The sequence below is a fragment of the Oncorhynchus clarkii genome, chromosome 16, assembly GCF_045791955.1.
Source record: "Oncorhynchus clarkii lewisi isolate Uvic-CL-2024 chromosome 16, UVic_Ocla_1.0, whole genome shotgun sequence".
Classification (NCBI taxonomy): Eukaryota; Metazoa; Chordata; class Actinopteri; order Salmoniformes; family Salmonidae; genus Oncorhynchus; species Oncorhynchus clarkii.
Window position 1 is genome coordinate 48,323,176 of NC_092162.1, and position 26,867 is coordinate 48,350,042.

The 26,867-nt window shown below is 41.8% G+C and overlaps 1 protein-coding gene across 2 annotated transcripts; it reads left to right on the plus strand.

Annotated features, from left to right (window-relative positions):
• Positions 1 to 5,509: 5,509 nt before the first annotated feature.
• Positions 5,510 to 26,867, plus strand: LOC139368631 (calcitonin gene-related peptide type 1 receptor-like). 2 transcript variants are annotated; one of them, XM_071107740.1, is made up of 13 exons: positions 5,510 to 5,644; positions 17,510 to 17,564; positions 17,655 to 17,789; positions 18,426 to 18,533; positions 18,651 to 18,763; positions 21,388 to 21,479; positions 21,782 to 21,908; positions 22,090 to 22,243; positions 23,035 to 23,095; positions 23,260 to 23,326; positions 23,520 to 23,738; positions 23,923 to 23,964; positions 24,131 to 26,867. In XM_071107740.1, the coding sequence occupies exons 3-13, from the start codon at positions 17,666 to 17,668 to the stop codon at positions 24,392 to 24,394; spliced, it is 1,371 nt and encodes a 456-aa protein (XP_070963841.1). In that variant the 5' UTR covers positions 5,510 to 5,644; positions 17,510 to 17,564; positions 17,655 to 17,665; the 3' UTR covers positions 24,395 to 26,867. The 2 variants fall into 2 exon arrangements, with proteins under 2 accessions (XP_070963841.1, XP_070963840.1); XM_071107739.1 differs by having other exon boundaries at positions 5,539 to 5,644; positions 17,639 to 17,789.

Genomic DNA, 26,867 nt, shown 5'->3' on the forward strand with positions numbered 1-26,867 from the left:
TGCAAGGAGCCGCCAGAGCTGCCAGTCTGCAAGGAGCCGCCAGAGCTGCCAGTCTGCAAGGAGCCGCCAGAGCTGCCAGTCTGCAAGGAGCCGCCAGAGCTGCCAGTCTGCAAGGAGCCGCCAGAGCTGCTAGTCTGCAAGGAGCCGCCAGAGCTGCCAGTCTGCAAGCAGCCGTCAGAGCTCCAGTCTGCATGGAGCAGCCAGAGCCGCCAGTCTGCATGGAGCAGCCAGAGCTGCCAGTCTGCATGGAGCAGCCATAGCCGCCAGTCAGCATGGAGCAGCCAGAGCCGCCAGTCAGCCAGGATCCGCCATTCAGCCAGGATCCGCCATTCAGCCAGGATCTGCCAGAACCACCAACCAGCCAGGATCTGCCAGAGCCATCAACCTGCCTGAGCTTCCTCTCAGTCCCGAGCTTCCTCTCAGTCCCGAGCTTCCTCTCAGTCCCGAGCTTCCTCTCAGTCCCGAGCTTCCCCTCAGTCCCGAGCTTCCCCTCAGTCCCGAGCTGTCCCTCAGTCCGGAGCTGCCCCTCAGTCCAGGTATTTAAATATGTCTATGGTTGCCTAGATTGGTTCTCAATTAGAGGCAGGTGTGTATCATTGTCTCTGATTGGGAACCATATTTAGGCAGCCATCTTCTTTGGGTATTTCGTGGGTTATTGTCTATGTCTATGTCTAGTTGCCTGTGTCTGCACTAGTATTATTATAGCTTCACGTTCGGTTTGTTGTTTTATATAGTTTGTTAAGTGTTCTTCGTCTTCATTAAAAGTATGTATTCATCTTACGCTGCGCCTTGGTCTCCTCCGTACAACGAACGTGACACATCCCAGCAACTGAGAAAAAACACTTTATATCGACGTTGTCTCGAGATGGCTGTGCATATTCATGGCATGAGGCTAGTAGAATAGCATCTCTCTCCATTGAATACAAGCAGAAGACGTCAACAACCCTCATTGAATATTAAAAAAGGATTACAATAATGAGATGTATCCACTAATCCAAAGAAAGGATGGGTGGGAGCTAGAGAGCCCACTGTGCTGCTTTGTAGACAACGACTCCCATTGTTAGGGCGGAGAGATGTATCTTGTCAGTATCCATAATCTTTCGTAAAACGGATTGCAATTTTACTGAATTAAAATCATCGGCAACTAGGAGCGCTGCAGCTTGCTATTTATAATTCCACTCGTTTGCAGAGGCAGGCGAGATTAGAACTCAGTCAGATCAAGAATATAAGCGTTCTGAGCTTTGAACAACGCTGGGAGCAATATTTATATGTTGACCCATAATTTATTTTCTTTTATGTACAATATATGTATGATTTTCTTTATTGTGTACAATGTATATATTATTGATCTGACTGAATTATATATACAGTACTAGTCAAACGTTTGGACATTGTAGAAAAATAATGAAGACATCAAAACTATGAATAACACATATAGAATCATGTAGTAACCAAAAAAGTTATATTTGAAATTCTTCAAAGTAGCCACCCTTTGCATTGATGACTGTCACGCCCTGACCTTAGTTCCTTTTTTATGTCTCTATTTTGGTTTGGTCGGGGAGTGAGTTGGGGTGGGCATTCTATGTTGTTTTTCTATGTTTTCTTTTCTATGTGTTTGGCCTGGTATGGTTCCCAATCAGAGGCAGCTGTCTATCGTTGTCTCTGATTGAGAACCATACTTTTCCCACCTGGTGTTTGTGGGTAGTTGTTTTCTTGTTTTGTGTTTTCACCTTTCAGGACTGTTTCGATTTTCATTTCTTACGTTCACTTTGTTATTTGGTATTTTCGTGTTCTGTTATAATAAATAATCATGGACACTTACCATGCTGTTTTTTGGTCCGATCCTTCCTACTCCTCATCCGAAGAAGACGAAGATCGTTAAAGAACTACCCACCACCAACGCACCACGCAGCGTGGTAAGGAGGAGCAGAGGTTTGGGACTCCTGGACTTGGGAGGAGATATTAGACGGTAAGGGACCCTGGAGTCAGGCTGGGGAATATTGCCGCCTGAAAGTTGAGCCGGAGAGGCGGCGATATGAGGTAAGGCAGCGCAGCAGGCACGTGAGGCAGCCCCCAACTTTTTTGGGGGGGAGCACACGGGGAGATTGGCAGAGTCAGGTGATAGACCTGAGCCAACTCCCCGTGCTTACCGGAAGCAGCGTAGTAATTGGTCAGGCACCGTGTTATGCGGTGAAGCGCACAGTGTCGCCAGTGCGCGCTCATAACCCCAAGCGCTATAGGCCAGCCCCCGCAAGTGCCATGCGAGAGTAGGCATCCAGCCAGGGCGGATTGTGCCAGCCCAGCGTGTTTGGTCTTCGGTGCACCGTTTCGGCACAGGGTATCCTGCGCCGGCTCTGCGTACCGTGTCTCCAGGGCGCTGGGAGGGTGCTGTTCCTCCTATGCCTGCACTCCGCACGTGCCGGGCGAAAGTGGGCATTGAGCCTAATGGAGAGGTGCGAGTGGTAAGCACCAGATCTCCAGTGCTCCCCCACAGCCCGGTTCGACCTGTGCCTGCACTCTGGAGGGGCCGGGCTAAAGTGGGAATTCAGCCTGGAGGAGTGGTGCCAAGGCTGCACACCAGAGCTCCAGTGCTCCCTCACAGCCTGGTTTATCCGGTGCCTCCTCTACGCACCAGGCCTCCAGTAGGTCTCCCCAGCCTGGTGGTCTCTGCATCTTCTCCTTCCAGAGTCTCCCTCTTGTCCGGAGCCGCCAGAGCCTCCCGTCAGTCCGGAGCCGCCAGAGCCGCCCGTCAGTCCGGAGCCACCAGAGCCGTCCGTCAGTCCGGAGCCGCCAGAGTCTCCCGCCTGTCCGGTGCCGCCAGAGTCTCCCGCCTGTCCGGCGCCGCCAGAGTCGCCCTCCTATTCGGGGCCCGCTGCAAGGGTCCTCAGTCCGGGGTCGGCGGCAAGGGTCGCCGCTCCAGAGGCGCCACCTAAGTGGGCCAAGACTAAGGTGGAGTGGGGTCCATGTCCCGCACCAGAGCCGCCACCGTGGATAGATGCCCACCCAGACGCTCCCCTATGGGTTTAGATTTTGCGGCCGGAGTCCGCACCTTTGGGGGGGAGGGGGTACTGTCACGCCCTGACCTTAGTTCCATTTTTATGTCTCTATTTTGGTTTGGTCGGGGCGTGAGTTGGGGTGGGCATTCTATGTTGTTTTTCTATGTTTTATTTTCTTTGTGTTTGGCCTGGTATGGTTCCCAATCAGAGGCAGCTGTCTATCGTTGTCTCTGATTGAGAACCATACTTAGGTAGCCTTTTCCCACCTGGTGTTTGTGGGTAGTTGTTTCCTGTTTTGTGTTTTCACCTTTCAGGACTGTTTTGATTTTCATTTCTTACGTTCACTTTGTTATTTGGTATTTTCGTGTTCTGTTATAATAAATAATCATGGACACTTACCACACTGCGTTTTGGTGCGATCATTCCTACTACTCATCCGATGAAGACGAAGATCGTTACAGATGACAGCTTTGCACACTATTGGCATTCTCTCAACCAGCTTCACCTGGAATGCTTTTCCAACAGTCTTGAAGTAGTTCCCACATACAGTATGCTGAGCACTTGTTGGCTGCTTTTCCTTCACTCTGCGGTACAACTCATCCCAAACCATCTCAATTGGTTTGTGGTCGGGTGATTGTGGAGGCCAGGTCATCTGATGCAGCACTTCATCACTCTCCTTCTTGGCAAAATAGTCCTTACAAGCCTGGAGGTGTGTTGGGTCATTGTCCTGTTGAATACAAATGATAGTCCCACTAAGCGCAAACCAGATGGGATGGCGTATGGCTGCAGAATGCCGTGGTAGTCATGCTGGTTAAGTGTGCCTTGAATTCTAAATAAATCACAGACAATGTCACCAGCAAAACATCGACACACCATCAAAACTCCTCCTCCATGCTTCATGGTGGGAACTACACATGTAGAAATAATCTACTCTGCATCTCACAAAGACACGGCAGTTGGAACCAAAAATATCATATTTGGACTCATAGACCAAAGTACAAATTTCCATCGGTCTAATGTCCATTGCTCGTGTTGCTTGGCCCAAGCAAGTCTCTTTTTCTTACTGGTGTCCTTTAGTAGTGGTTTCTTTGCAGCAATTCGACCATGAAAACCTGATTCACACAGTCTCCTCTGATCAGTTGATATTGAGATGTGTCTGTTACTTGAACTCTGTGGAGCATTTATTTGTGCTGCAATTTCTGAGGCTGGTAACTCTAATGAACTTATCCTCTGCAGCAGAGGTAACGCTGGGTCTTCCTTTCCTGTGGTGGTCCTCATGTTAGCCAGTTTCATCATAGTGCTTAATGTTTTTTTGTGACTGCACTTGAAAAAACTTTCAAAGTTCTTGAAATTTTCCAGATTGACTGATCACCATGTCTTAATAAAGTAATGATGGACTGTCTTTTCACTTTGCTTATTTGAGCTGTTCTTGCCATAATATGGACTTGGTCTATTGCAAAATAGGGCTATCTTCTGTATACCAACCCTACCTTGTCAGAACACTACTGATTGGCTCAAACGCATTAAGAAGGAAAGAAATTCCACAAATGAACTTTTAACACAGGAACACAGGAACACCTGTTAATTGAAATGCATTCCAGGTGACTGACTACCTCATGAAGTTTGTTGAGAGAATGCCAATAGTGTACAAAGCTGTCATCAAGACACATGGTGGCTACTTTGAAGAATCTTAAATATAAATATATTTGGATTTGTTTAGCACTTTTTTGGTTACTACGTGATTCGATATGTGTTATTTCATAGTTTTGATTTCTTCTTCCTAATTCTACAATGTAAAAAATAGTAAAAACGTATATATATTTTTTTTAATAAGTAGGTGTGTCCAAATGTTTGACTGGTACTGTATAGAAATATATATAGAAATTAAATGTAAAAAATGACCTAGGTCCGCACCACGGTGTCCTTAAATGTAGTTACGGCCATGGGTTTTAGACAGACTAGTCTAGAATATTAATTAATGTTGGATAGTTATTAGTAGCCAATCACTAGTTACCACAGACACAAAGTCATAATTATGGCTAAACCCCGCCTTTTTCTACAATTTATCTTCTTAAAATCTGATTTTAAACGTAACCCTAACCACTCTGTTAACCGTATGCTTAACCATAACCTTAAATTAACACCAAAAAGCTAATTTTTGTTTTCATGAATTTTTACAATATAGGCCTAGACAATTTGTACTCAGTGGCTGTGGTAACTAGTGACAACCAAGGCCTATGTTTATGTAATTGGGAACGCATGAAATTTTTACAAAAAAATCACACCCTCCTCAGCAATGAATCATGCGTTTTATATTTAATTTGAATGAAGCAACAGCTTGCTAGTCTAAAAGACTCATAACAGTCAGTTGCAGACGAACTAATGTATAGTGGTAGTACCAGTGTAAGCATTGCTTCAAAAAATTGAAAAACTAATTCAATCACGGAAATAACCAATTAGGCTCTGAAATCCAAATTTCATGTTGATTATTAAAAAAAAACTAAAACCCTGAGACGGACCGCCCTCAACAATCGCCGCTATCAATTCAATGCTTTGGTGCGGACTGGACAGTGCCTGAGACGTTTACACTGGCACATGTGAAGGTGGGAAGATTTTGGAAAGCAGAGAGCATCCAACAAATTCTGAAGGTATGTGTATTTTTGACATATTTTCCAAGAGGATGTCCATTATAGCTGCAAATGTTTTTGCTTTACACACTATAAGAGCTTTTTTTTTTTGGTTTTGTTTTTTTGCAAGCTACAGAATGTGATATCTATGTTACTGTCATAGACGCGATTGTCTGTCATTAGCCTATGCATGCCCAGCGAAATAGAATTCCGTGTCATTTTAAGAAAATAAAAATGAATAGCCTATCAACTAAACAAAATCAATTAGACAAATAAAATGCATTTGGTCATATGGGCACATTTTGGGCACTAATGCACGCGCAGTCTCCAAGTAACCCCGCCCCAAACAGGTTGCATGACAAACACGCCCTGGCCAGTTGGTTGCCTTGTTTGGAGAATTTGGAGGGTATAAATTTAAGTTAAAAAAATCTAAATGTGTGTGTGTGCGCTCGTATGTGCCTGCGTTCGTACGATCGTGGTTATTGCAACAAGTTGGCTTTCTAAGAACAAAGGATGGAAGTGAAATTAAATTATGAATATCCTTGACTGTTGTGCCTTCACAATTACATACTGCACGTGACTGTTTTGTATCTCACTCAAATATAACATTAAAGGCTTCACATCAAAGGCTATCAGTAAGTAAGCAACTTGAGGTGTTTCCAGGTCTGTTCTATTTGTGCATATTGTGTTGCTGGTTTTAATGGTTCTGTTCAGGAGTCCCAGCCCTCCAACATATCTTTGCCCTAGAACACACTGCCCCTGCCAGGCAGCTGTTGAGTGGTATGTGTTGTGCCTGCTACTTTAGTCCAAAACCCTTTTGCAATCATGCCAAGACCCTGTGCTGAACTAACTTCTTTTTCTGGGTAGTGGAAGTTAAGGGGACCAGGGGTTAATGTTACCTATGGATTATTTTGGGTAGCAGGATGGTATATAAACTGCTGGGGGGGGAATGCATAAACCCTTTCAGTAATATAACCACAGGAGGTCTGAAACATGTCATACCTGCTCTGTCAGTGTTATGGATATCAGTACAGTGGGGGGATGGTTGGTGGCAAAATCTGGATCATAAAATAGGGATCATATTTTTGTATGTGTTGGAGTGGGTGCAGTATGTCCACCCAGTCCTACTGGCACCATGGCCGGTGGGAGAGTGTTTGTTTGGGGTATCACAGTGATGGGACAGTGTGTTGGGGAACTGTTGTGGACGGTCTGATCTCTCTCTGTCTCTGTCTCCCTCTCTGGCAAAACAGCATGGCATGGCTCCAAGCTTGGAAAACTATTTCTGGATCAGCTATGGGAAAAGTCCATAATCACTCACCAATAGACAGCTTTATGAAAATTCCTGGAAAACAAAAGTTGACTCTGAGATTTATGGAATCAGAGTAAAAGTAAAGAATACTCTACCTTCCGTATGTCATAGTAGACTTTTCACTGTGATCCATACATTAGATGAAGTTGGTCTACACACAGTATGTTGTTGACTTGTATAACATAACTGTTCTAGTTTTATCAAAGTCACGTTTCCTGGCAGTTATATGTTTAAAAAGAGTTAAACGATATCACTGACACCTAATGATGGAAGTTCAGTTTGCTTCCATCTAAAACCCTAGGCCTTTGTGTAGGTGTAGGCTAACAACGGCTTATTTTTAACCTGTGGTTGTTGGACGAGGGGGGTGGAAGTGCCAGGACAACAGAGGAAGAGAGGCCTCCTCATACTTCATCCTTCCTGGGATTCTGAGAGGCTCTCCACAGCCCTTTTGTAATACAAATAAACAGGCTTCTCCTCAGTGAGTTAGTCAGTGAGCTATGACAGCCTGACCTACAGTAAGCAAAAGAGGGGGGGGGGGGGGGATTAAGTGTAGAGGTCGTCCCTAAACTCAACTACCACCATTCTGTGGCAAGAAACAACAAATTGGCATCAGAGAGCCACCTTCAAATAATCTGCCTCTAAAGCAGGGTTTCCCAAACTCGGATGCATTATTTGTTTTTTTGCCCAAGCAGTACACAACTGATTTAAATAATCAAAGCTTGATGATAAGTTGGTTATTTGAATCCGCTATGTAGTTCTAGGACAAAACCCAAAATGTGCACCCAGGCAGGGGGGTTGGGAAACCCTGCCCTAAAGGACAGAAAGATGCATTGCTCTCGGCGGTCATGGGGTCGTCAAAGGTGCTGGGAAATCCAAATAATTTTCATGAAATACGGAATGCATGATTAGCAATCTCTTCAAGTCAAATGGTTAAAGATGCTTCTAACGTGTGGGTGGAGATTCAGTATCCAAGTAGTCATCAAGGTCTGTCTCAGAGGAATTAATACATCTGAATGAAAGTTAGAAAGAAAAAAACTGGGAAAGGAAACGCCAAACTGCTCAGGGAAATGTTGGTGACTGTGGTAGTTAAGGTGAAGACTAACAGTGAAATGCTTACTTACGGGTCCTTAAAGATCAAATAGAAATAGTGACACAGAGAATAAATACACAGTGAATAACAATAATGAGTCAAAATAACATGGCTATGTACAGGGAGTACCAATACCAAGTCGATGTACAAGGTAATTGAGGTAGCTATTCACATATACTGTAGATAGCGGTAAATTGACTAGGCAAAAGGAAAGGTAATAGAGGAAGGGTCTCTGGCATGATGGTGTTGATGTGAGACATGACTAGCCTATCAAAGCACTTCATGGCTATAGATGTGAGTGCTATGGGACGATAGTCATTTAGACAGGTTACCTTGATGTTCTTGGGCACGGGGACTATGGTGGTCTGCTTGAAACAAGTTGGTATTATTCAAGATGTTCAATATGGTTCAAGACACACTCTAGTCACATCTGTACTTTTCCAGTGGCAGGCCTCTTTGGTAGAAAATGATGTAAGGAAGGGTGAACTTGAAAATATCCATACACTGAAATGGTACATTGATAAAGAGGTTAGCAAAGCGCTTCAGTGTTACATGTAACACAAGGATATTTAAAACAAGTTAAAGTACTTCGATTTGATGGTCCTGTATCAAAGCTTAGAATAACTCTGAGTCCGCCTTAAAGAAGACTTGGACTGGAATGACAACTTCATGAATTTCCTTGAGTGGTTATGAAGAGCCTCCTGAGTGGTTATGAAGGGACAGTTTCTAGCAGTAATTACATTTTTATATAGTCATATCTTGAAACTGTTTGTCCTGGTCTGAAAATCAGGGAATAAATACATCTAAATAGTGTAGAGCACATATGTCAGAGTCAAGGCCCGCGGGCCACATCCGGCCCGCAAGAAGGTTTTTTACGGCCCCTGGGATGATCTTGATTTATTATTAGAACCGGCCCGCAGCAAGCCGGCAGCCCGCAGATCTTTTACACGCACCAATACTACATTTCCCACAATGCAAAGGTGACGCACCGAGCAGTAGGCTGCTTCATTTCAATATTTATTGGCACAGCAGTCGTCAGCATCACAGTAAAATTAACTTTCAGATACCCATCAAAAATGGCAAAACGGAAGGTGGATACTGAGAACCGGGGGTTTCAAACAAGGTGGGAGTCGGAGTATATGTTCACGAAGGTAGCTGGAAAACCTGTGTGTCTTCTGTGTGGAGAAAGTGTGGCGGTACTGAAAGAGTATAATCTGAGACGACATTATGAAACGAAACACGCGGACAAAAACAAGAATATGGACATGGAACAAAGGCTACAAAAGGCAGAGGAATTAAAACGAGGCCTCAAATCTCGACAGGCTCTGTTCAAAAAAGCCAAATCACAAGGCCAGGCTGCTGTCAAGGCCAGTTTTATTTTGGCAGAAGAGATCGCTAAATCAGCCCGGCCATTTACGGAGGGGGATTTCATCAAAAACTGCATGATTAAAGTTTGTGACGAAGTTTGCCCAGAAAAAAGGCAACTCTTTTTAAATGTGAGTCTGAGCAGAAACACCATTGCCGAGAGAGTAGACCAGTTGTCCATCAATCTAAAAGAGCAGCTTGTGAAAAAGGGAAAAGATTTTATTGCATATTCCTTGGCTGTGGATGAGAGCACCGACATTTCTGACATTGCCCAGTTGTCAATTTTCATCCGCGGAGTGGACTCCAACCTAAGCGTGACAGAGGAGTTTTTGGCTTTACGTCCTATGCATGGCACAACTACGGGGCATGATTTGTATGAAGAGGTGTCAAGATGTGTAAATGAGATGGAGCTGCCTTGGGAAAAACTCGTGGGTTTGACAACCGACGGAGCACCTGCGATGTGTGGACACAGGAGCGGACTGGTGGCGAAGATACGGGAAAAGATGCAAGAGGAAAACGCGACAGGTGAGCTGACAGCTTATCATTGTATCATACACCAGGAAGCGTTGTGCGGTAAAGCCTTGAAAATGGAGCATGTAATGAGCATCATCACGCGCACAGTTAACTTTATCAGAGCCAAAGGTTTGAATCACCGCCAGTTCAAGGCATTTCTGACGGAGTTAGAAACGGAGCATGGTGATTTGCCTTATCACACAGAGGTGCGATGGCTAAGCCAGGGAAAGGTGCTTCAAAGATGTTTCGAGCTTCGTGAGGAGATTTGTCTGTTCTTGGACAGCAAAGGGAAAGACACAACACAACTCCGAGACGAAATGTTTCTGTGTGAAATGGCTTTTCTGTGTGACATTACGAGTCATCTGAATGCAATAAACTTGCAGCTGCAGGGTCGGGATCGTGTCATCTCTGATATGTACAGTACAGTGAAGGCATTTAAAACCAAACTGACTCTGTGGGAGACGCAGATGCGGAAAGAAAATTTGAGCCACTTTCCCAGCTGCCAGACCATGAAAGAGAAGCTCTCTACCAGTGCGTTCCCGAGCACACAGTTGGCTGATAAAATAGGTATGCTTGCCGCTGACTTTCGACGCCGATTTGCTGACTTTGAAGCACAAAAAAGCAGGTTGGAACTGCTCGGTAACCCATTTGCTGTTGACGTGGAAAGCTCACCACCAAACCTCCAAATGGAGTTGATTGACCTCCAATGCAATGATGCACTGAGGGCAAAATATGCGGCAGTGGGTGCTGCGGAGTTCGCCCGTTTCCTCCCCGGACCAATGCCCCAGCTGCGCATCCAGGCTGCTCAAACGTTGTCTATGTTTGGCAGCACATACCTGTGTGAACAACTGTTTTCTTTGATGAACCTGAACAAAACATCACACAGAAGTCGACTTACTGCTGAACACCTCCACTCAATTCTGAGGATTTCTTCAGCTCAGAGCCTTACCCCGAACATTGATGAACTTGTGGAAAAGATGGGACACCACCAAGTATCACCCTCAACCTCAAACAAGTGAACATTACTGTGCAATCACATATTTAGAGTTTTTACTCAGTTCAAGTTTAAAAGTTAAAATTTAATATTTGTTTTCACTGCATGTTACTTCTCCTTAAACAAAGTGTTGTTTTTGATTAATAGATTTTTGCACTTTATTTTTTTGTATTTCAATCCAATTATATTTTAAAAATATTTCAGTTGAGTGGATGATAGAAAATTGCTATTATTGTTTTTTCTTTGAAGTAAATTTAGCCCACTTTTGCTAAAATAGAAAATATAGTCTACTGATGGTGCCTTGAATACCGGTTTCTTTCATTTAATGTTCATGTTATGGGGATATTTATATAAAGGAAATTTGTCTTTTGTGTCTGTTGAAAATTAAAGATTACTGACAGAGCCATAAGAAAATATTGCTTTATTTATCTGATCATATTGTAATATATTTGTTAGGTTTTCAGTAGGTTCAATTAGGTTCACTAGACTATATGCGTCATTTAAAAATTTTTCAATGAACATTCGAACAGTCCGGCCCTCGTCTTGTAGCTGATTTTTTTATTTGGCCCTCCGTCCATTTGACTTTGACACCCCTGGTGTAGAGCATTCATTTTTGCTTAACTACAGGTATTATACGTACCAATTATATCTTGAATGAAGTGAACTACCTGGGATGCTGGTAGACCAATTATATTAATTCCTTGAAGCTAGACTCCTTAATTGAAACAATAAGAAAGCTGTCACCTCAAATTCATACATAGCTAAAGATGCAAGGAATGACCAATGATCGTAAGCATAGCCATGTTGAGGCTATACAGTGTTTGTTCCCATTCACATTGTTTACAAACATTGGAGTAAAACAAGCTCGTGTTTTAGGTTCTGATGGGGTATGACAGTTGAACTAAGCTGAGGCATTTAAGTTGAGATTTTTTAAGAATCAATGGGCATACATATCATTAAAAAAAATGGATGCAGCAACCTAAGGATTCTATCTTTAGCACTGTGTTTTGTTTTGAGTTGGCATTCTGCTTAACCTAGATTAGGGCTCAGGTTAAGGGGCCAATAGCCTCGCAAGGCGCCTGAGAGGTATACTGCTAAAGCTAGCCAGCTTCATTTAGCTTCCCATTCCAGCTCAGGCTTTATCCATACTACAGTACGACGGTGGATATTGCTCGTTCACCTGCCGCTAACTCTAGGCTTGTAACTGTGTGTAACTGTGTGTATGTCGCACATGGCTCGTCGAACGCCAAACTCTTCATTGAAACATCTGAAACATTAATCCGTGGACAAGTCAGTGCGACATTTTAATTTATGCCGAAATCAAAATGAAAAGTTCTCGCAAATTCAGAAGGCTATCGTGTGAAATATTGTTTTTGAAGTGCTGTCTTTATTTTATTCGTTTGGTGTGCTCTGGTGTAGTTATCAATGGACAGCCCCCCCCCCCCCCCCCCCACACACTATTTTTTTAAGTCATACAAACGTTTTACTGTGCGTGAAGTTTCAAATGTATTTGTCATTACTGAAGGTCTCCTGCTCTCATGAAAAATATCAAACTACTATTACTACAAAAAAATGTACGCTTCAACCACTTTTATTTACACTAATACCACAACTATCCCTATTACCACTACTAGCTATCATTTCTAGCTACTAACACTATTACTACTATTATCATCGTCCCTATATTTGTGATACAACTACCATCATTACAATTTGGGATAATAATCATGGAAATAATAATAGCGAGTGTTACTGCTTAATTAGGGAGGAGATTGTGGATCTGTCTCAGTCTGTACTTTCGTCACACGCGATACCTCAGACAGCACTGTTCCGATTTTGACTCAATTTGGTTGAATTATGCGTCTTGCCATAGATCCGGCATTTACAAAATGACACTGATTGGCCCAAGGGCGAGAGCTATAGTAATTAACTGAAATGTGTTAGTCACGCGCAATATCGCAATTGGCCCAGTGTCAGGCAATGAGTGGCAAATACATATTTGGCTGCAAGAGGAGCCAACACTCCTTTGTCAATGAGTATTTAACATTTTTCCTCTGGGTTTAATATATATATATTTTAAATAAATTGAGTATTTTCTTCAATGAATGACTCTTTCTGAATAATATTTTTTTTTAATGGTGGAGGAAGTGCATCTCCATCTTTACTCCCCCTGTCGTGCATTGACTACATACACACACTCCTCTTTGGGTAGCCAAGTCTTTTTGTGTCTCTTTTCTCTATAGCCAATAAAACCCCACAGTGGAAGTGTCATAAAACCTAGCGGTCAAACAGGGACATTTTTCTCATCTTTTTTCCACCAATAATTTTTCCCATGGGGATTTTATAAGCACTTACAATTAGGTCTGTGCTATGTGTAGGTTTACCTTGGCGTGACGTTTTGATAACCATGTAAATCTCTCTCAGACAAAGTGTCTTATTCAGCTCTATTTACTCTCAGATTTGAAAATGCTAATTAGATTAAAAGTAGACATCAACGCAAGACTACAAATCCCTGCAAGCTCCTGCATGTCATCTCTAGCTGACACCTTTGCTAACAGGTATTGTCAATTTAAAACTTGGACAAGACAGACGATTGTCGATTTTGAAAGAAATGTTGCCAATTTATTAATTACTAAATGTAGTTAACATTAGAATCCAGAGATTCTTACATTTTCCTCGATTTGGCAGTCTCATCCAGATCATCATGGCATTTGTAGTTATTTGTGATAGCCTCATTAGCAGCTAATTAGCTTTTAATTTTTGGGGGATAAATACAGACATGTATTGATCAAAGTCACCTTGTCCTAGAGATCTACAACGTTATCAAAACATCACGCCAGGGTAAGCCTACACGAAAAATACCTTATTTGAAGTGTTTCTAAAATCTCCTATAGGAAAAATGAATGGTGGAAAAACAATTGGAATCATTTCCTTGTTTGACCCCTAGGTTTTATGGGTATTAGTACTCATTCTGTGGTACTGTATTGGTGGTCACTGAGCTTGTATCTGGTCATGTTGTTTCTGTTTTGTATTTCTGACAGGGTAGAGCGATTCTGCTAATTTATAATCTCTTTTTAGGGCCGAATAGCAATTTGGTATATAATTTGTTTTTGTTTCATTTTCCCAATATGTCTAATAGGAGGTTTTAATTTCTGTAACAATCTGATTGATTTCCCTGTGTGCGTCTCTCTCTCTCTAGGGCTCGTGTCATGTGACACTTGACATTTTTTATATAGTGAAACAAGTCTGATTAATTGATATCATCAGGATGTAATATCCTGCTCATTACTACTCAGTTCATGATAACAACCAGACTGTAATTACAGTTCTCATTTCAGTTTGTTTTCCTTGGCATAGGAGGCAAATAGCAGTTTTACAGACTGAAAGGGAATGGGAAGTTGCTTGATTGTGAAAGGGTGTTGTATAGCGTTGAATGAGAACACTACGGAGCACTTGTGACACCAGTATCCGTCCTGGGACTTTGGTCAGGTGACAAGCCATTGAAGAGATATAGAACCCTCTATATAGACTACACCAGCACACTGCCTGATGGAGAATGATGATGTAGTATTTACAGCCTTATCCATAGATTTGGTTTTACCTTCAAACATAAATGGATGTCAAATTGATACATTTGTGAAGTGAAACTATAGAAACTGACAGTGTTTAGCAGTTATCAAACTATATACGTTAACTAGGCACTACATCAGCTTTGATCAGTTTGATTAAGTGATAGTTAGTTGCATTGTTAGCAAATTACAATCATATTACTACTACAAATTATTTAATAAAAAAAATGTTTTTACTCTGTGTATTTGTTTTCCTTGTATAGGAGGCAAATAGTAGTTTTACAGACGAAGGAAATGGGAACGTTGCTTGATTGTGAAAGGGTGTTGTATGAGAACACTATTGAACAAGTGTGACACCCATGTCCCTCCTGGACTTTGATCAGGTGACAAGCCATTGAAGAGAGTGGACCCTATATATAGACTACACTAGTGTATTGAGTTTCTGGGCCAACCGTGCGCCTCTGTGGATTGTCCTGCCATAGGGGTCAGCCATTGGGCTTGTGTTCTGCCTCTGTACCAGGTCTTACCCCCTCTCTCTCGCTCTCTGTATTCCTCTCTTTTATCTCTCTATCCCACACCCATGGTCACAGATAAAAGGTCAAAGACAATTTACAAGAGATCTAGAGCAGAGCTGCAGTAAGATGCTGTGGCTCCCTTCTTAGATTGTGATCCACACCCATCTCTGTGTGACCATTGACAGTTATGACATTTCCAAAGAACCCGGGGTAAGGAGCGAGAGAGCCGGAAGTGTGTGACTCATCCTCCCTTACTAACAGTCTTCCCCCACAGCTCCAAAGCATTCCACATTCTATCCTCTCTTTTCCTCTGGTCATTCTCTCCCTTTGCTATTGTTTTACACTTATCATTTTTTAATAACTCACTAAAAATATGTTTTCATATGTCTCTTAGTACTCAAAGATCAATACTTCTATGTTCCCGTTCCAGCTGGAATTTGACTGTGCTTTATAATTCAAAAGGTTTCTTTTTGCTGGGTTAGTGAATTAACATTTTGTAAGAAGAGTGTGGATTTCACGAGGGACAAGCTTTGTATACTTTTACATCAGATTTCAGCGATCTTCAAATAAACATCCTCGTCTTTCTTGGTATTATAAATATGCACGTTCTCTGACCATGGGCGGAACGACTGTGACCTGTTTTGAGTGGACATCCTGTTCTGAGACCCTGCAATGTGTGTTCCGTCAGCACATACACATAAACAAACATGTATTTATGTTGTCTCATATAGTATGGCCAATTACTGTTGAGTGGTCCATTCAAAGGGAGCTATTGCTGCAAATAATTTCTACCATGAACCAGACCATAGAAGTATATCAGTTAGAAATGCAGCCGCTCCCCTCTACTATTTCCATGCTTGTGATTCCTCTCGTCATACAGTGCCTTGCAAAAGTATTCATCCCCCTTGGCGTTTTTCCTATTTCGTTGCATTACAACCTGTAATTAGTTTCTTTAATTTGCATTTCATATAATGGACATACACAAAATAGTCCAAATTGGTGTGATGAAAAAAAGAATATGTTTAAAAAAAATTCTAAACGGAAGTGGTGCGTGCATTTGCTATGAAGCCCCTAAATAAGATCTGGTGCAACCAATTACCTTAAGAAGTCCCATAATTAGTTAGTTTGCACACAGTTGGACTTTATTTAAGTGTCATGTATGTAATGTATGTATGTAATGTAATTGTGTGTGTGTGTGTATGTATGTAAAAAATCTGTTCTGAAAGGCCCCAGAGTCTGCAACACCACCAAGCAAGGGGCACCACCAAGCAAGTGGCACCATGGTAACCAAGGAGCTCGCCAAACAGGTTTGGGACAAAGTTGTGGAGAAGTACAGATCAGAGTTGGCTTATAATTTTCTTTCACACTTTGAACATCCCACAGAGCACCATTAAATCCATTATTAAAAAATTGAAAGAATATGGCACCACAACAAACCTGCCAAGAGAAGGCTGCCCACCAAAACTCACAGACCAGGCAATGGGGGCATTAATCAGAGAGGCAACAAAGAGACCAAAGATAACCCTGAAGGAGCTGCAAAGCTCCACAGTGGAGATTGGAGTATCTGTCCATAGGACCACTTTTAGCCGTACACTCCACAGAGCTGGGCTTTAAGGAAAGAGTGGCCAGAAAAAAGACATTGCTTAAATAAAAAAATAAGCAAACACATTTGGTGTTTGCCATGTGGGAGACTCCCCAAACATTTGGAAGAAGGTACTCTGGTCAGATGAGACTAAAATGTAGTTTTTTGGCCATCAATGAAAACGCTATGTCTGGCACAAACCCAACACTTCTCATCACCCTGAGGACAACATCCTCAAGGTGAACCGTGCTGGTAGCATCATGCTGTGGGTATGTTTTTCATCGGCAGGGACTGGGAAACTGGTAAGAATGGAAGGAATGATGGATGGTGTTAAATAAAGGGAACTCCTTGAGGGAAACCTGTTTCTTCAGTCTTCCAGAGATTTGAGACTGGGACAGAGGTTCACCTTCCAGCAGGACAATAACCCTAAGCTTACTTGTAAAGCAACACTCGAGTGGTTTAAGGGGAACATTTAAATGTCCTAGTCAAAGCCCAGACCTCAATCCAATTGAGAATATGTGGTATTACTTAAAGATTGCTGTACACAAGCTGAACCCATCCAACTTCAAGGAGCTGGAGCAGTTTTGCCTTGTAGAATGGGCAAAAATCCCAGTGGCTAGATGTGCCAAGCTTATAGAGACATACCCCAAGAGACTTGCAGCTGTAATTGCTGCAAAAGGTGGCTCTACAAAGTATTGACTTTGGGGGGGTGAATAGTTATGCACACTCAAGTTTTCAGTTTTTTTTTTGTCTTGTTTCACAAAGATTTTGCATCTTCAAAGTGGTCGGCACGTTGTGTAAATCAAATGATACAAACCCCTCAAAAATCTATTTTAATTCCAGGTTGTAAGGCAACAAAATAGGACAAATTCCAAAGGGGGTGACTACTTTCCCAGGCCACTGTAGTTCACCTATGCTCACTGGCAACACCTCTCTTTGTCCCATATAGAAAAATGTGGAGGATCCCAGCGCTATGGCTTCCGGTGCTTCTACTGGCCGTTGAGGTGAGAGACTCCTGAATATGTGTGTTTTTGTCTGATTAGAAACTATATAAAAGGGGCTGTTAAACATCCAATAGGTATGCCACTGTGAAGATGTGGGGACCATGCTGACATCCGAGGAGGTGCCCAACATCCCTTTGTCGACCACCGTGACCCGTAGCCAGATCCTCTCAGCTCAGTTTGAGTGCTACCTGAAGATCATCTATGACCCACCACGCAATGAAGCTGGTGAGGCACTACACACACGTGCGCACACATACAATATGGTGCAGGTCAGGGGGGAAGGGAAGTGACTACCCTCAGGTCTGAAAGGAGTGGTCTTTGTGTCCATATCTCAACCTCACTAAATAAAGGCTTTTGAAATGCTGTTTTGCACTCTATTTCTGTACATACAACCTGGACACAGACTTCATTGTATTGTTCACTAGGACTGTTTTTTTTTAAAGTGACTTTTGTTTGCGCATGTAGCTGTTTCTCTGTTTTAAATGCATTTATACTATTTTCAATGTAGTAAATAATACATTTTGAAGAGACATTTTAAACATTTAACAGGTGTCTGCTTTTTTGATCTGTTTTTCATTACTCTGCTTTCGCATGACATTCACAGGGAATAAGAGACCGTTTTCACTTTGTCTTAAATGCCTCAACACTGTATTTTATGGTGACAGATTTAGCCCTAGGTTTTTTAGACGTTTTAGAAGTTCTAATATCACTAACAATGTCACTCTCTTTATATTATGTCCATGATATAATAAAACAGTTCAGAGATAACAAAGGCAATGAACCTAAACATTTGAAACATGGAACAGATGCATTACTATAATACACTGTACACAGCTACTCTTCTGTTGTCGCCCCTTCCAGGCACATTCTGTAACCGCACGTGGGACGGCTGGCTGTGTTGGGATGACTCTGCACCTGGCACGGCCATGCAGCTCTGCCCTGTGTACTTCCAGGACTTTGACCCCTCGGGTAAACAGCCCAGCCACACAACTAACAATCACAATTAAACTGACTTGATATTTAATAATGATGCCTCGCCTGAAGTGTTTTTTGACACCCATCCTCTCCCTGTGTCCATTCAAACAGAGAAAGCAACTAAAGTATGCAACTCGGACGGACAGTGGTTTCGTCACCCTGAGAGCAACCGTATTTGGTCCAATTACACCCAGTGTCAGATGTACACTAAGGACAAACTGACGGTATACTTCTAAGCCAACTTGTTTAGTAATTTTGACAGTGGCTTAGACAATTTTGTGAGTCAATTTAGTGATTGTTTTTAAGTTCATCTCTCTCTATTGTGTTCATTTAGTTAATACCTGTTAAACTCTGAGGGTTGTTTTGGGCCCACGGAGCTTAACTGCTACCCACTCTGTCAATTTCAGTCAGAAAATAGAAAGTGGTATATCTTTCGAAAGCTACAGCACTTGTATTTTTGGAAATCTAGCTCAACTCTTACTGCTGGCGATGTCATAAGAATCCTCCCATAGGCCATAAATCATGTGCTATGCTATGGTCATAGTAATAGAGTATGTAATTTAGGTCAAGTCACCAAAAGTGTAAAAACGTTGTATGAATGGAAAGAGTACACCCTGGTGGTCAGCATAAAGCAATACATTTATTTTCCATCCACATTTAATGTCATGACCTTGAATGCATCCTCCATATTCGCTGTTGATCTCTTGTTTCCAATGGGAAAAATGAATCGTAAAATAACTTTGAATTTCCTTCGCATGTCTGTTACTTAAAAAAAAAAAATTATGATAACTTTTGGGTCATTTTAAAATGTCAGGCTTGAAAATCCGTTCAGCCATTTTTGGACTGAGGTACTACCCAAACCAGACGCCTCTAGTTTCAAGTGGTCATGTCATGTGATCTTCTAGTGGGCGAACTGGGAATCTGACATGAGTTGATTACATCAGTGAAAATGTTATGACTTCCGCTTTTTCCTTATACAGTGCCTTCAGCCTGAATTAAAAATGGATGAAATTGTTTTCTCACACAATACGCCATAATAACAATATGAAAAAATGTCTTTAGAAATGTTTGCAAATTTGATTTCAAATTAAATACTGAAATATCTCATTAACATAAGTATTCACACCCCTGAGTCAATACATGTTAGAATCACCTTTGGCAGTGATAACAGCTGAGTCTTTCTGGGTAAGTCGAAGAGCTTTGCACACCTGGATTGCACAATATTTGCACATTATTATTTTTTAAATTCTTCAAGCTCTGTCAAGTTGGTTGTTGATCATTGCTAGACAGCCATTTTCAAGACTTGCCATAGATTTTCAAGCCAATTTTATTCAATTGTAACTAGGCCACAGCAACATTCAATATCCTCTTGGTGTATATTTGGCCTTGTGATTTAGGTTATTGTCTTGCTGAAAGGTACATTTGCCTACCAGTGTCTGTTTTAATGCAGACAACTAGGTTTTCCTCTAGTATTTTTCCTGTGCTTAGCACTCTTTTTTTTCTTTTCATCTTAAACACCCTAGCCCTTGCCTATGACAAGCATACCCATAACATGATGCTGCCATCACCATGCTTGAAAATATGAAGTGTTAGTGATTTGTTGTATTAGCCCCAAACATCACGCTTTGTATTCTGGGAATAAAGTGAATTTCTTATCCACATTTTTTCAGTTTTACTTGAGTGCCATATTCCAAACAGGATGCATGTTTTGGCTTCCTCCTTTTCATTATTTTCATTAAGTTTAGTATTGTGTAGTAACTACAATGTTGATCCATCCTCAGTTTTCTCCTATCACAGCCATTAAACTCTGTTTTTAACTGTTTTAAATTGGCCTCACTATTGGCCTCATGGTGAAATCCCTGAGTGGTTTCCGTCCTCTCCAGCAACTGAGTTAGGAAGGTATCTTTGTAGTGACTGGGTGTATTGATACACCATACAAAGTGTAACTAATAACTTCACCACACTCAAAGATTCAATGCCTGCTTTTTACATTTTTTACCCATCTAGCAATGGGTGCCCTTCTTTACGAGGCATTTAAAAACCTCCCAGGTCTTTGCGGTTGACTAAGTTTTAAATTCACTGCTCAACTGAGGGACCTTACAAATAATTGTATGTGTGGGGTACAGCGATGAGGTAGTCATTCAACTTATTATGTGAATTGTTAAGCACATTTCTACTCCTGAACTTATTTAGGCTTGCCATAACAAAGGGGTTGAATACTTATTGACTCAAGACATTTCCGCACTTGATTTTTCATTAATTTGTAAACATCATTCATTAATTTCTAAACAACAAAATTCTCCTTTGACATTATAGGGTATGCCGTGTAGGCCAGTGACACAATCTCAATTTAATACATTTTAAATTCAGGTTGTAAAACAACAAAATGTGGAAAAAGTCAAGGGGAGTGAATAGCTTCTGAAGGCTCTGTATGCATAGCATTCCTGTGAGAAGGCCTGACACGTTGCATCGGGCCTGCACTTTTAAAATGGCTGTCTTACAATAGGAATTTGCACATGTTTTGAGTGCCAGGAAAAATATATGACAAAAAATGTATCCTTTTGGAATGGTAATTGTGACATATTTTATTTCAAACCTAGACTTTAACATTTCTTATTCCCTAACATGGGGCCAATTTTGGGAACGTTGTTGCTGTACACCTGTATCAGAATCCCACGGTTCTTACCTTTTCTAACAATACTAGGCATGCGTTTCTTGGACTTTTTGAAGTCTAGATGTATGTAATGAAGGGATTTTACATGTTATGTGTCGTTTAGAAAATACCACCAGATGGTGTCTGAGTTTACCAGGTTAAAGAAGGGAATTAATGCTTCCCCTTCTTGCCCAGTTTGCGTTTAGCTTGTACTACTTGGCCATTGTGGGACATGGATTGTCTGTGGTATCTCTCATCATCTCACTCTGCATCTTCTCCTACTTCAAGTGAGTCATGCATTGTTTCATCTATGGACCCACCAGATAGACTGTGCTCTGAATGTCACTTTAGTGTACCTTTTCACTGTACACCCTCTAATCAAAGTGATTTTGTTTGTATTGCTCTTCCTACACCAGAGCCCTCTATTCTAAACAGAGGTCTTTGGTTGTTCCCTACATTGCAAACATTAATTCACATTGTCAAATGAAAGACTGAGCTTTACTATGACCCTATACGAGCCAGTGTAGATACATTTACACACCGGTTTGTTTCCTAAGTGTGCCTCTCTCTGTTCTAATCCTCCCATTAGGAGTCTGAGCTGCCAGAGGATCTCCCTCCATAAGAACATGTTTCTGTCCTTTATCTTCAACTCCATCTGCACTGTCATCTGGCTCTCTGCTGTAGCCAACAACCAGCAGCTAGGGGCCAGCAACCCTGTAAGTACTGTGCACCTCTGCCATCAGGGTGAATAGCTACTAGTTGAACTCTGTTGGTGAACATTTTGAGGTGCTACACTCCACAATGTGTGGAAATGAGTGCCAGTGACCGCTTAAAGTTTTAACGTTTTATAAAAACAACCTCTGTCCTGAGGCTTCTCCCTTTGTTGTTCTCTCTCAGATTGGATGCAAGATCCTGACAGTCCTGAACCAGTATACGTTTGGATCCAACTACTTCTGGATGCTGTGTGAGGGGATCTACCTGCACACTCTCATCATCGTGACTGTGTTTGTGGGAGAGCAGAAGCTGGGCTGGTACTATGTCCTGGGTTGGGGTCAGTTACTACATCTTTATTTTTCACTTTTCAAATTGCTGTCCTGCTCTGCTGTCTGATATTCATTGTTGTTTGACCATCCTGATCCCCTAGCACATAATTTACTTACATTGACATTTTAATAATTTATCAGACGCCCGGGGTGCCGTGAGTTATGTAAGATACTCGAGGTAGGGTTTCAGAAGTTTTCGCAAGATAGACAAGGACTCCTCTGTCCTGACTTAAGGGGGAAGCTGGTTCCACCATTGGGCTGTCAGAGAATAGCTTTGGCTGGGCTGAGCAGGAGCCGCCCTCCCGTAGGGGTGGGAGGGCTAAGAGACCGGAGGTGGTGGAACAGTTGGGATGTAGTGTTTTGGCATAGCCTGAAGGTAAGGAGGTGCAGTTCCCCTTACATAATGTGCAGTCTTCTATGCTTTCATATCTCTATCACATTGAGTGAATGATTGGTATCTAACACATGGAAACTGCGTGTTTGATTGACCATTTATTCAGTTCCAGCCATTACCATGAGTCCGTCCTTCCCAAATAAGGTGCCACCAGCCGCCTGTGCTTTATCAGTTCTTGAACCTCTCCTCGGGGATGCCCATTCAATCTATACCAGAGCTAGCACACCTGATTCAACTTGTCAACTAATCAAGCCCTTGAATAGGTAAATCAGGTGAGCTAGTTCAGATCTACAACAAAATTGTGAAATGTCTGGGGGTCCCTGAGGAGAGCTCCATTTGTTATGTCATATCTATGAAGGCCTTATGGAAGCTCGACAGTCATGTACTCCTCCGTCTCTCTCCCAGGCTTCCCCATCATTCCTGCCATCACACATGCTGTGGCACGTGGGCTCTTCTATGATGACCGGTAACGTGTCACAACTCCCTCTGAATATAGTGCATATTAGTGGCATAGATTGACATTCTGCGCTTTATACTGCATTAGAACATTGTCAGTTACTGAAATCTCAGTTAAACTCAGAATCAGATGTTTCTGTCTCAGTTGAGCTCAGGTTTGTCTCTGTCTCCCAGATGCTGGATCAGTTCCGACACACACCTGCTCTACATCATCCATGGGCCTGTCCATGCTGCCCTGCTGGTGATTCTGCACTACCAAAACAAACATTTAGCAGAAATAGAAACCAAAGGGTTCTCAAACAGAATTATTATTGTTTGAATCTAGTATTGGGTTTGAATTGCAAGTACCCAATTGCTCATGGAAAACAATCGATCACTGAATGCAATCACTCAATTCACTCACTCTATTCCTCTTCTACACTCTCTCTCTCCAGGTGAACCTGTTCTTCCTGCTCAATATAGTGCGTGTGTTGATCACCAAGCTGCAGGTGACCCACAGTGCAGAGTCTAATGCCTATATGAAGGTGGTGAGAGCCACTCTCATCCTGATCCCTCTGCTGGGAGCCCAGTTCATCCTGGTTCCCTGGAGGCCAGAGGGACGTAAGGCCAGGGCCATCTACGAGTTCATCATGAACATTTTTGCACATTTCCAGGTATAGATTGGATGGTGCTGCTCACAGTTCCATTCTATACAAACCTAAATCGATGTTTGATAGCATAGACAGTGCCTTACAAAATGAATATAACTAGCCGACATAGAGTATGTATCATGTGTTCAAAACATTGGTATAACCTTTCCACACTCAATATTCACTGAATTACTTTTATTTTATATAGGGACTCCTGGTCGCAATTATATTCTGCTTTTACAATGCAGAGGTAAGTGCCAGCATCTTAAATATGATTATTAAGCTCAGTATACCTATTACAATTTACATTTCTATTTAATAATATAATCATGATCATTCAGAAATTCTTATGTATTTACTGAGAATGTTCAAGCTAGCATTTATGTTGATCTTAAACCACGTGTCTGGTTCCATAGGTGCAGGCATGTCTTAGGAGGAAATGGGCACAGACCAAGCTGGTGTGGAAATGGACAGATTCCTACTCCCACTACAACACCAACTCCTCTGGGACTGAGACGAGTCGCGCTACAGTCAGCCTGGAGCTCACCGCTCCTGAGGAGGACACCATCATTAAGCCAGGTGGCAGTGTGCACTACCGAGCCAATGGACAGAGCAACGGCAAGCGCTGCACTAACGGGAAGATGGACACGCCCAGGATCCTGGAGACCACGGACATCTGATAGCACTGCACTGTCTCTTCCCATAGGCACCATCACATGATGCTGTGACAAACAGGCTCACGAAACTCACAGATTGGCCACAGACAATTGATCAATGCAGAAAATGGGGGCCATGACCTGTTGTGTCATTGTAAATGTTGGATCACACACATGGTAAGAATATACACACAAATGTGTACAAGATACACATGCAAACACACTGACAAAAACCCATATACAGACATCTGATAATGGATGAGCAGCTTACAGGGTCCAGTTGAAACCTTACAGACAATTATTTGCAACAAGATTTTCATTGTTGCTGATTTTGGCCTTAGGCACAAGATATTATGGAACAATCCCAGTGATAAAATGACCCAATAAAGAGGGCTATCTCTGGCAATGTTTGATATTGGCCTTCACTGCCGATCAGTGTCTGATGTAATCAATTCCTGTGGGCATATTGGACAGTATATACACTGGCAAGAAAGTATGTGAACCCTTTGAAAATACCTGGATTTCTGCATAAATTGGTCATAAAATGATCTGATCTTCATCTAGGTCACAGACAAAAGAGTCTGCTTAAACGAATAAAACAAACAATTATACGTTTGTCTTTATTGAACACACCGTGTAAACATTCACAGTGCAGGGTGGGAAAAGTATGTGAAGCCTTGGATTTAATAACTGGTTTACCCTCCTTTTGCAGCAATAACCTCAACCAAATGTTTTCTGTAGTTGCGGCTCAGATCTGCACAACAGTCAGGAGGACCATTCTTTACAAAACTGTTTCAGTTCAGCAATATTCTTGATGTCTGGTGTGAACTGCTCGAGGTCATGCCACAGCATCTCAATCGTGTTGAGGTCAGGACTTCTGTTGAAACCATTCTATTGTTGATTTACTTCTGTTTTGGGTCAATGTCCTGTTTCATCACCCAACTTCTTCTGTTGAGCTTCAATTGGGAGACAGCCTTACATTCTCTGGCAAAATGTCTTGATTAACTTGGGAATACATTTTCCCGTCGACTATAGCAAGCTGTCCAGGCCCTGAGGCAGCAAAGCAGCCCAATGCATAATGCTCCCTCCACCATACTTTACAGTTGGGATGAGGTTGATGTTGGTGTGCTGTGACTTTTTTTTTTCTCCACACAGTGTTGTGTGTTCCTTCCAAACAACTCAACTGTAGTTTCATCTGTCCACAGAATATTTTGCCAGTAGCGCTGTGGAACATCCAGGTGCACTTTTGAAAACTTTAGACTTGCAGCAATGCTTTTTTTGGACAGCAGCGGCTTCTTCTGTGGTGTCCTCCCATGAACACCATCCTTGTTTAGTGTTTTACGTATCGTAGACTCGTCAAAAGAGATGTTAGCATGTTCCAGAGATTTTTGTAAATCTTTAGATGACACTCTAGGATTCTTCTTAACCTCATTGAGCATTATTTGCTGTGCTCTTGCAGTCATCTTTGCAGGATGGCCACTCCTAGGGAGAATAGCAACAGTTCTGAAATTTGTCTTACTGATGAACATCAAGGCTTTTAGAGTTACTTTTGTAACCCTTTCCAGCTTTATGCAAGTCAACAATTCTTAATATTAGGTCTTCTGAGATCTCTTTTGTTCGAGGCATGGTTCACATCATGCAGTACTTCTTGTGAATAGCAAACTCAAATTATGTGAGTTTTTTTTATAGCGCAAGGCAGCACTAACCAACATCTCCAATCTCGTCTCATTGATTGAACCCCAGGTTAGCTGACTCCAATTAGCTTTTGGAGAAGTCATTAGCCTAGGGGTTCACATACTTAATCCAACCTACACTGAATGTTTAAATTATGTATTCAATATAGACAAGGAAAAATACGACTTGTGTGTTATTAGACACTATTTATGTCTATTGATAGGGTCACATACTTTCTCTTGGCACTGTAAGTGTTGGTATATTAGGAATTTCTGGTATCGTTTAATTATTTGTTATTACTGACACTGCTAAGGCTATATTGTAAAGGTTTGGATCAGCATTTTCTGTCACTTTAATGAAGTTGAACTTATTATTTAAATGTGTTACATAAGCTTGCCTTTTTTAGAAACATGAAATGACTGCTTAACTTGGCATAGTTCTGACTGCTGAATGTTAAGTTCTCTGAGGCAAGTAAGATGACAGTGTATAAGGAATACAACACAATGAGGAAAAGTGTGTGCTTTGAATCTCTAAATAGTAGAACCTGTGATGAGGGAATGCCCTATGTCTGACACAACACTTTTTATCCAGTGTTACTTTCTTATGCTTTAGCGAATCTTGTATATTGAGTTGCTATACAATCTTTGAAAAATCAGAGAGGATACATGTATTATACCGCTGAGCAGCAGTTGAACTGTGCATACTCTGTATGTGTGTAGGGGGGAGAATTTACTATGCAGTGTATGAAAAACATTCCACTTTAACTTCCAAATAAATATGTTCTAAGTGTAAAAAAATAATTTAATAAACATTTATCATTTTG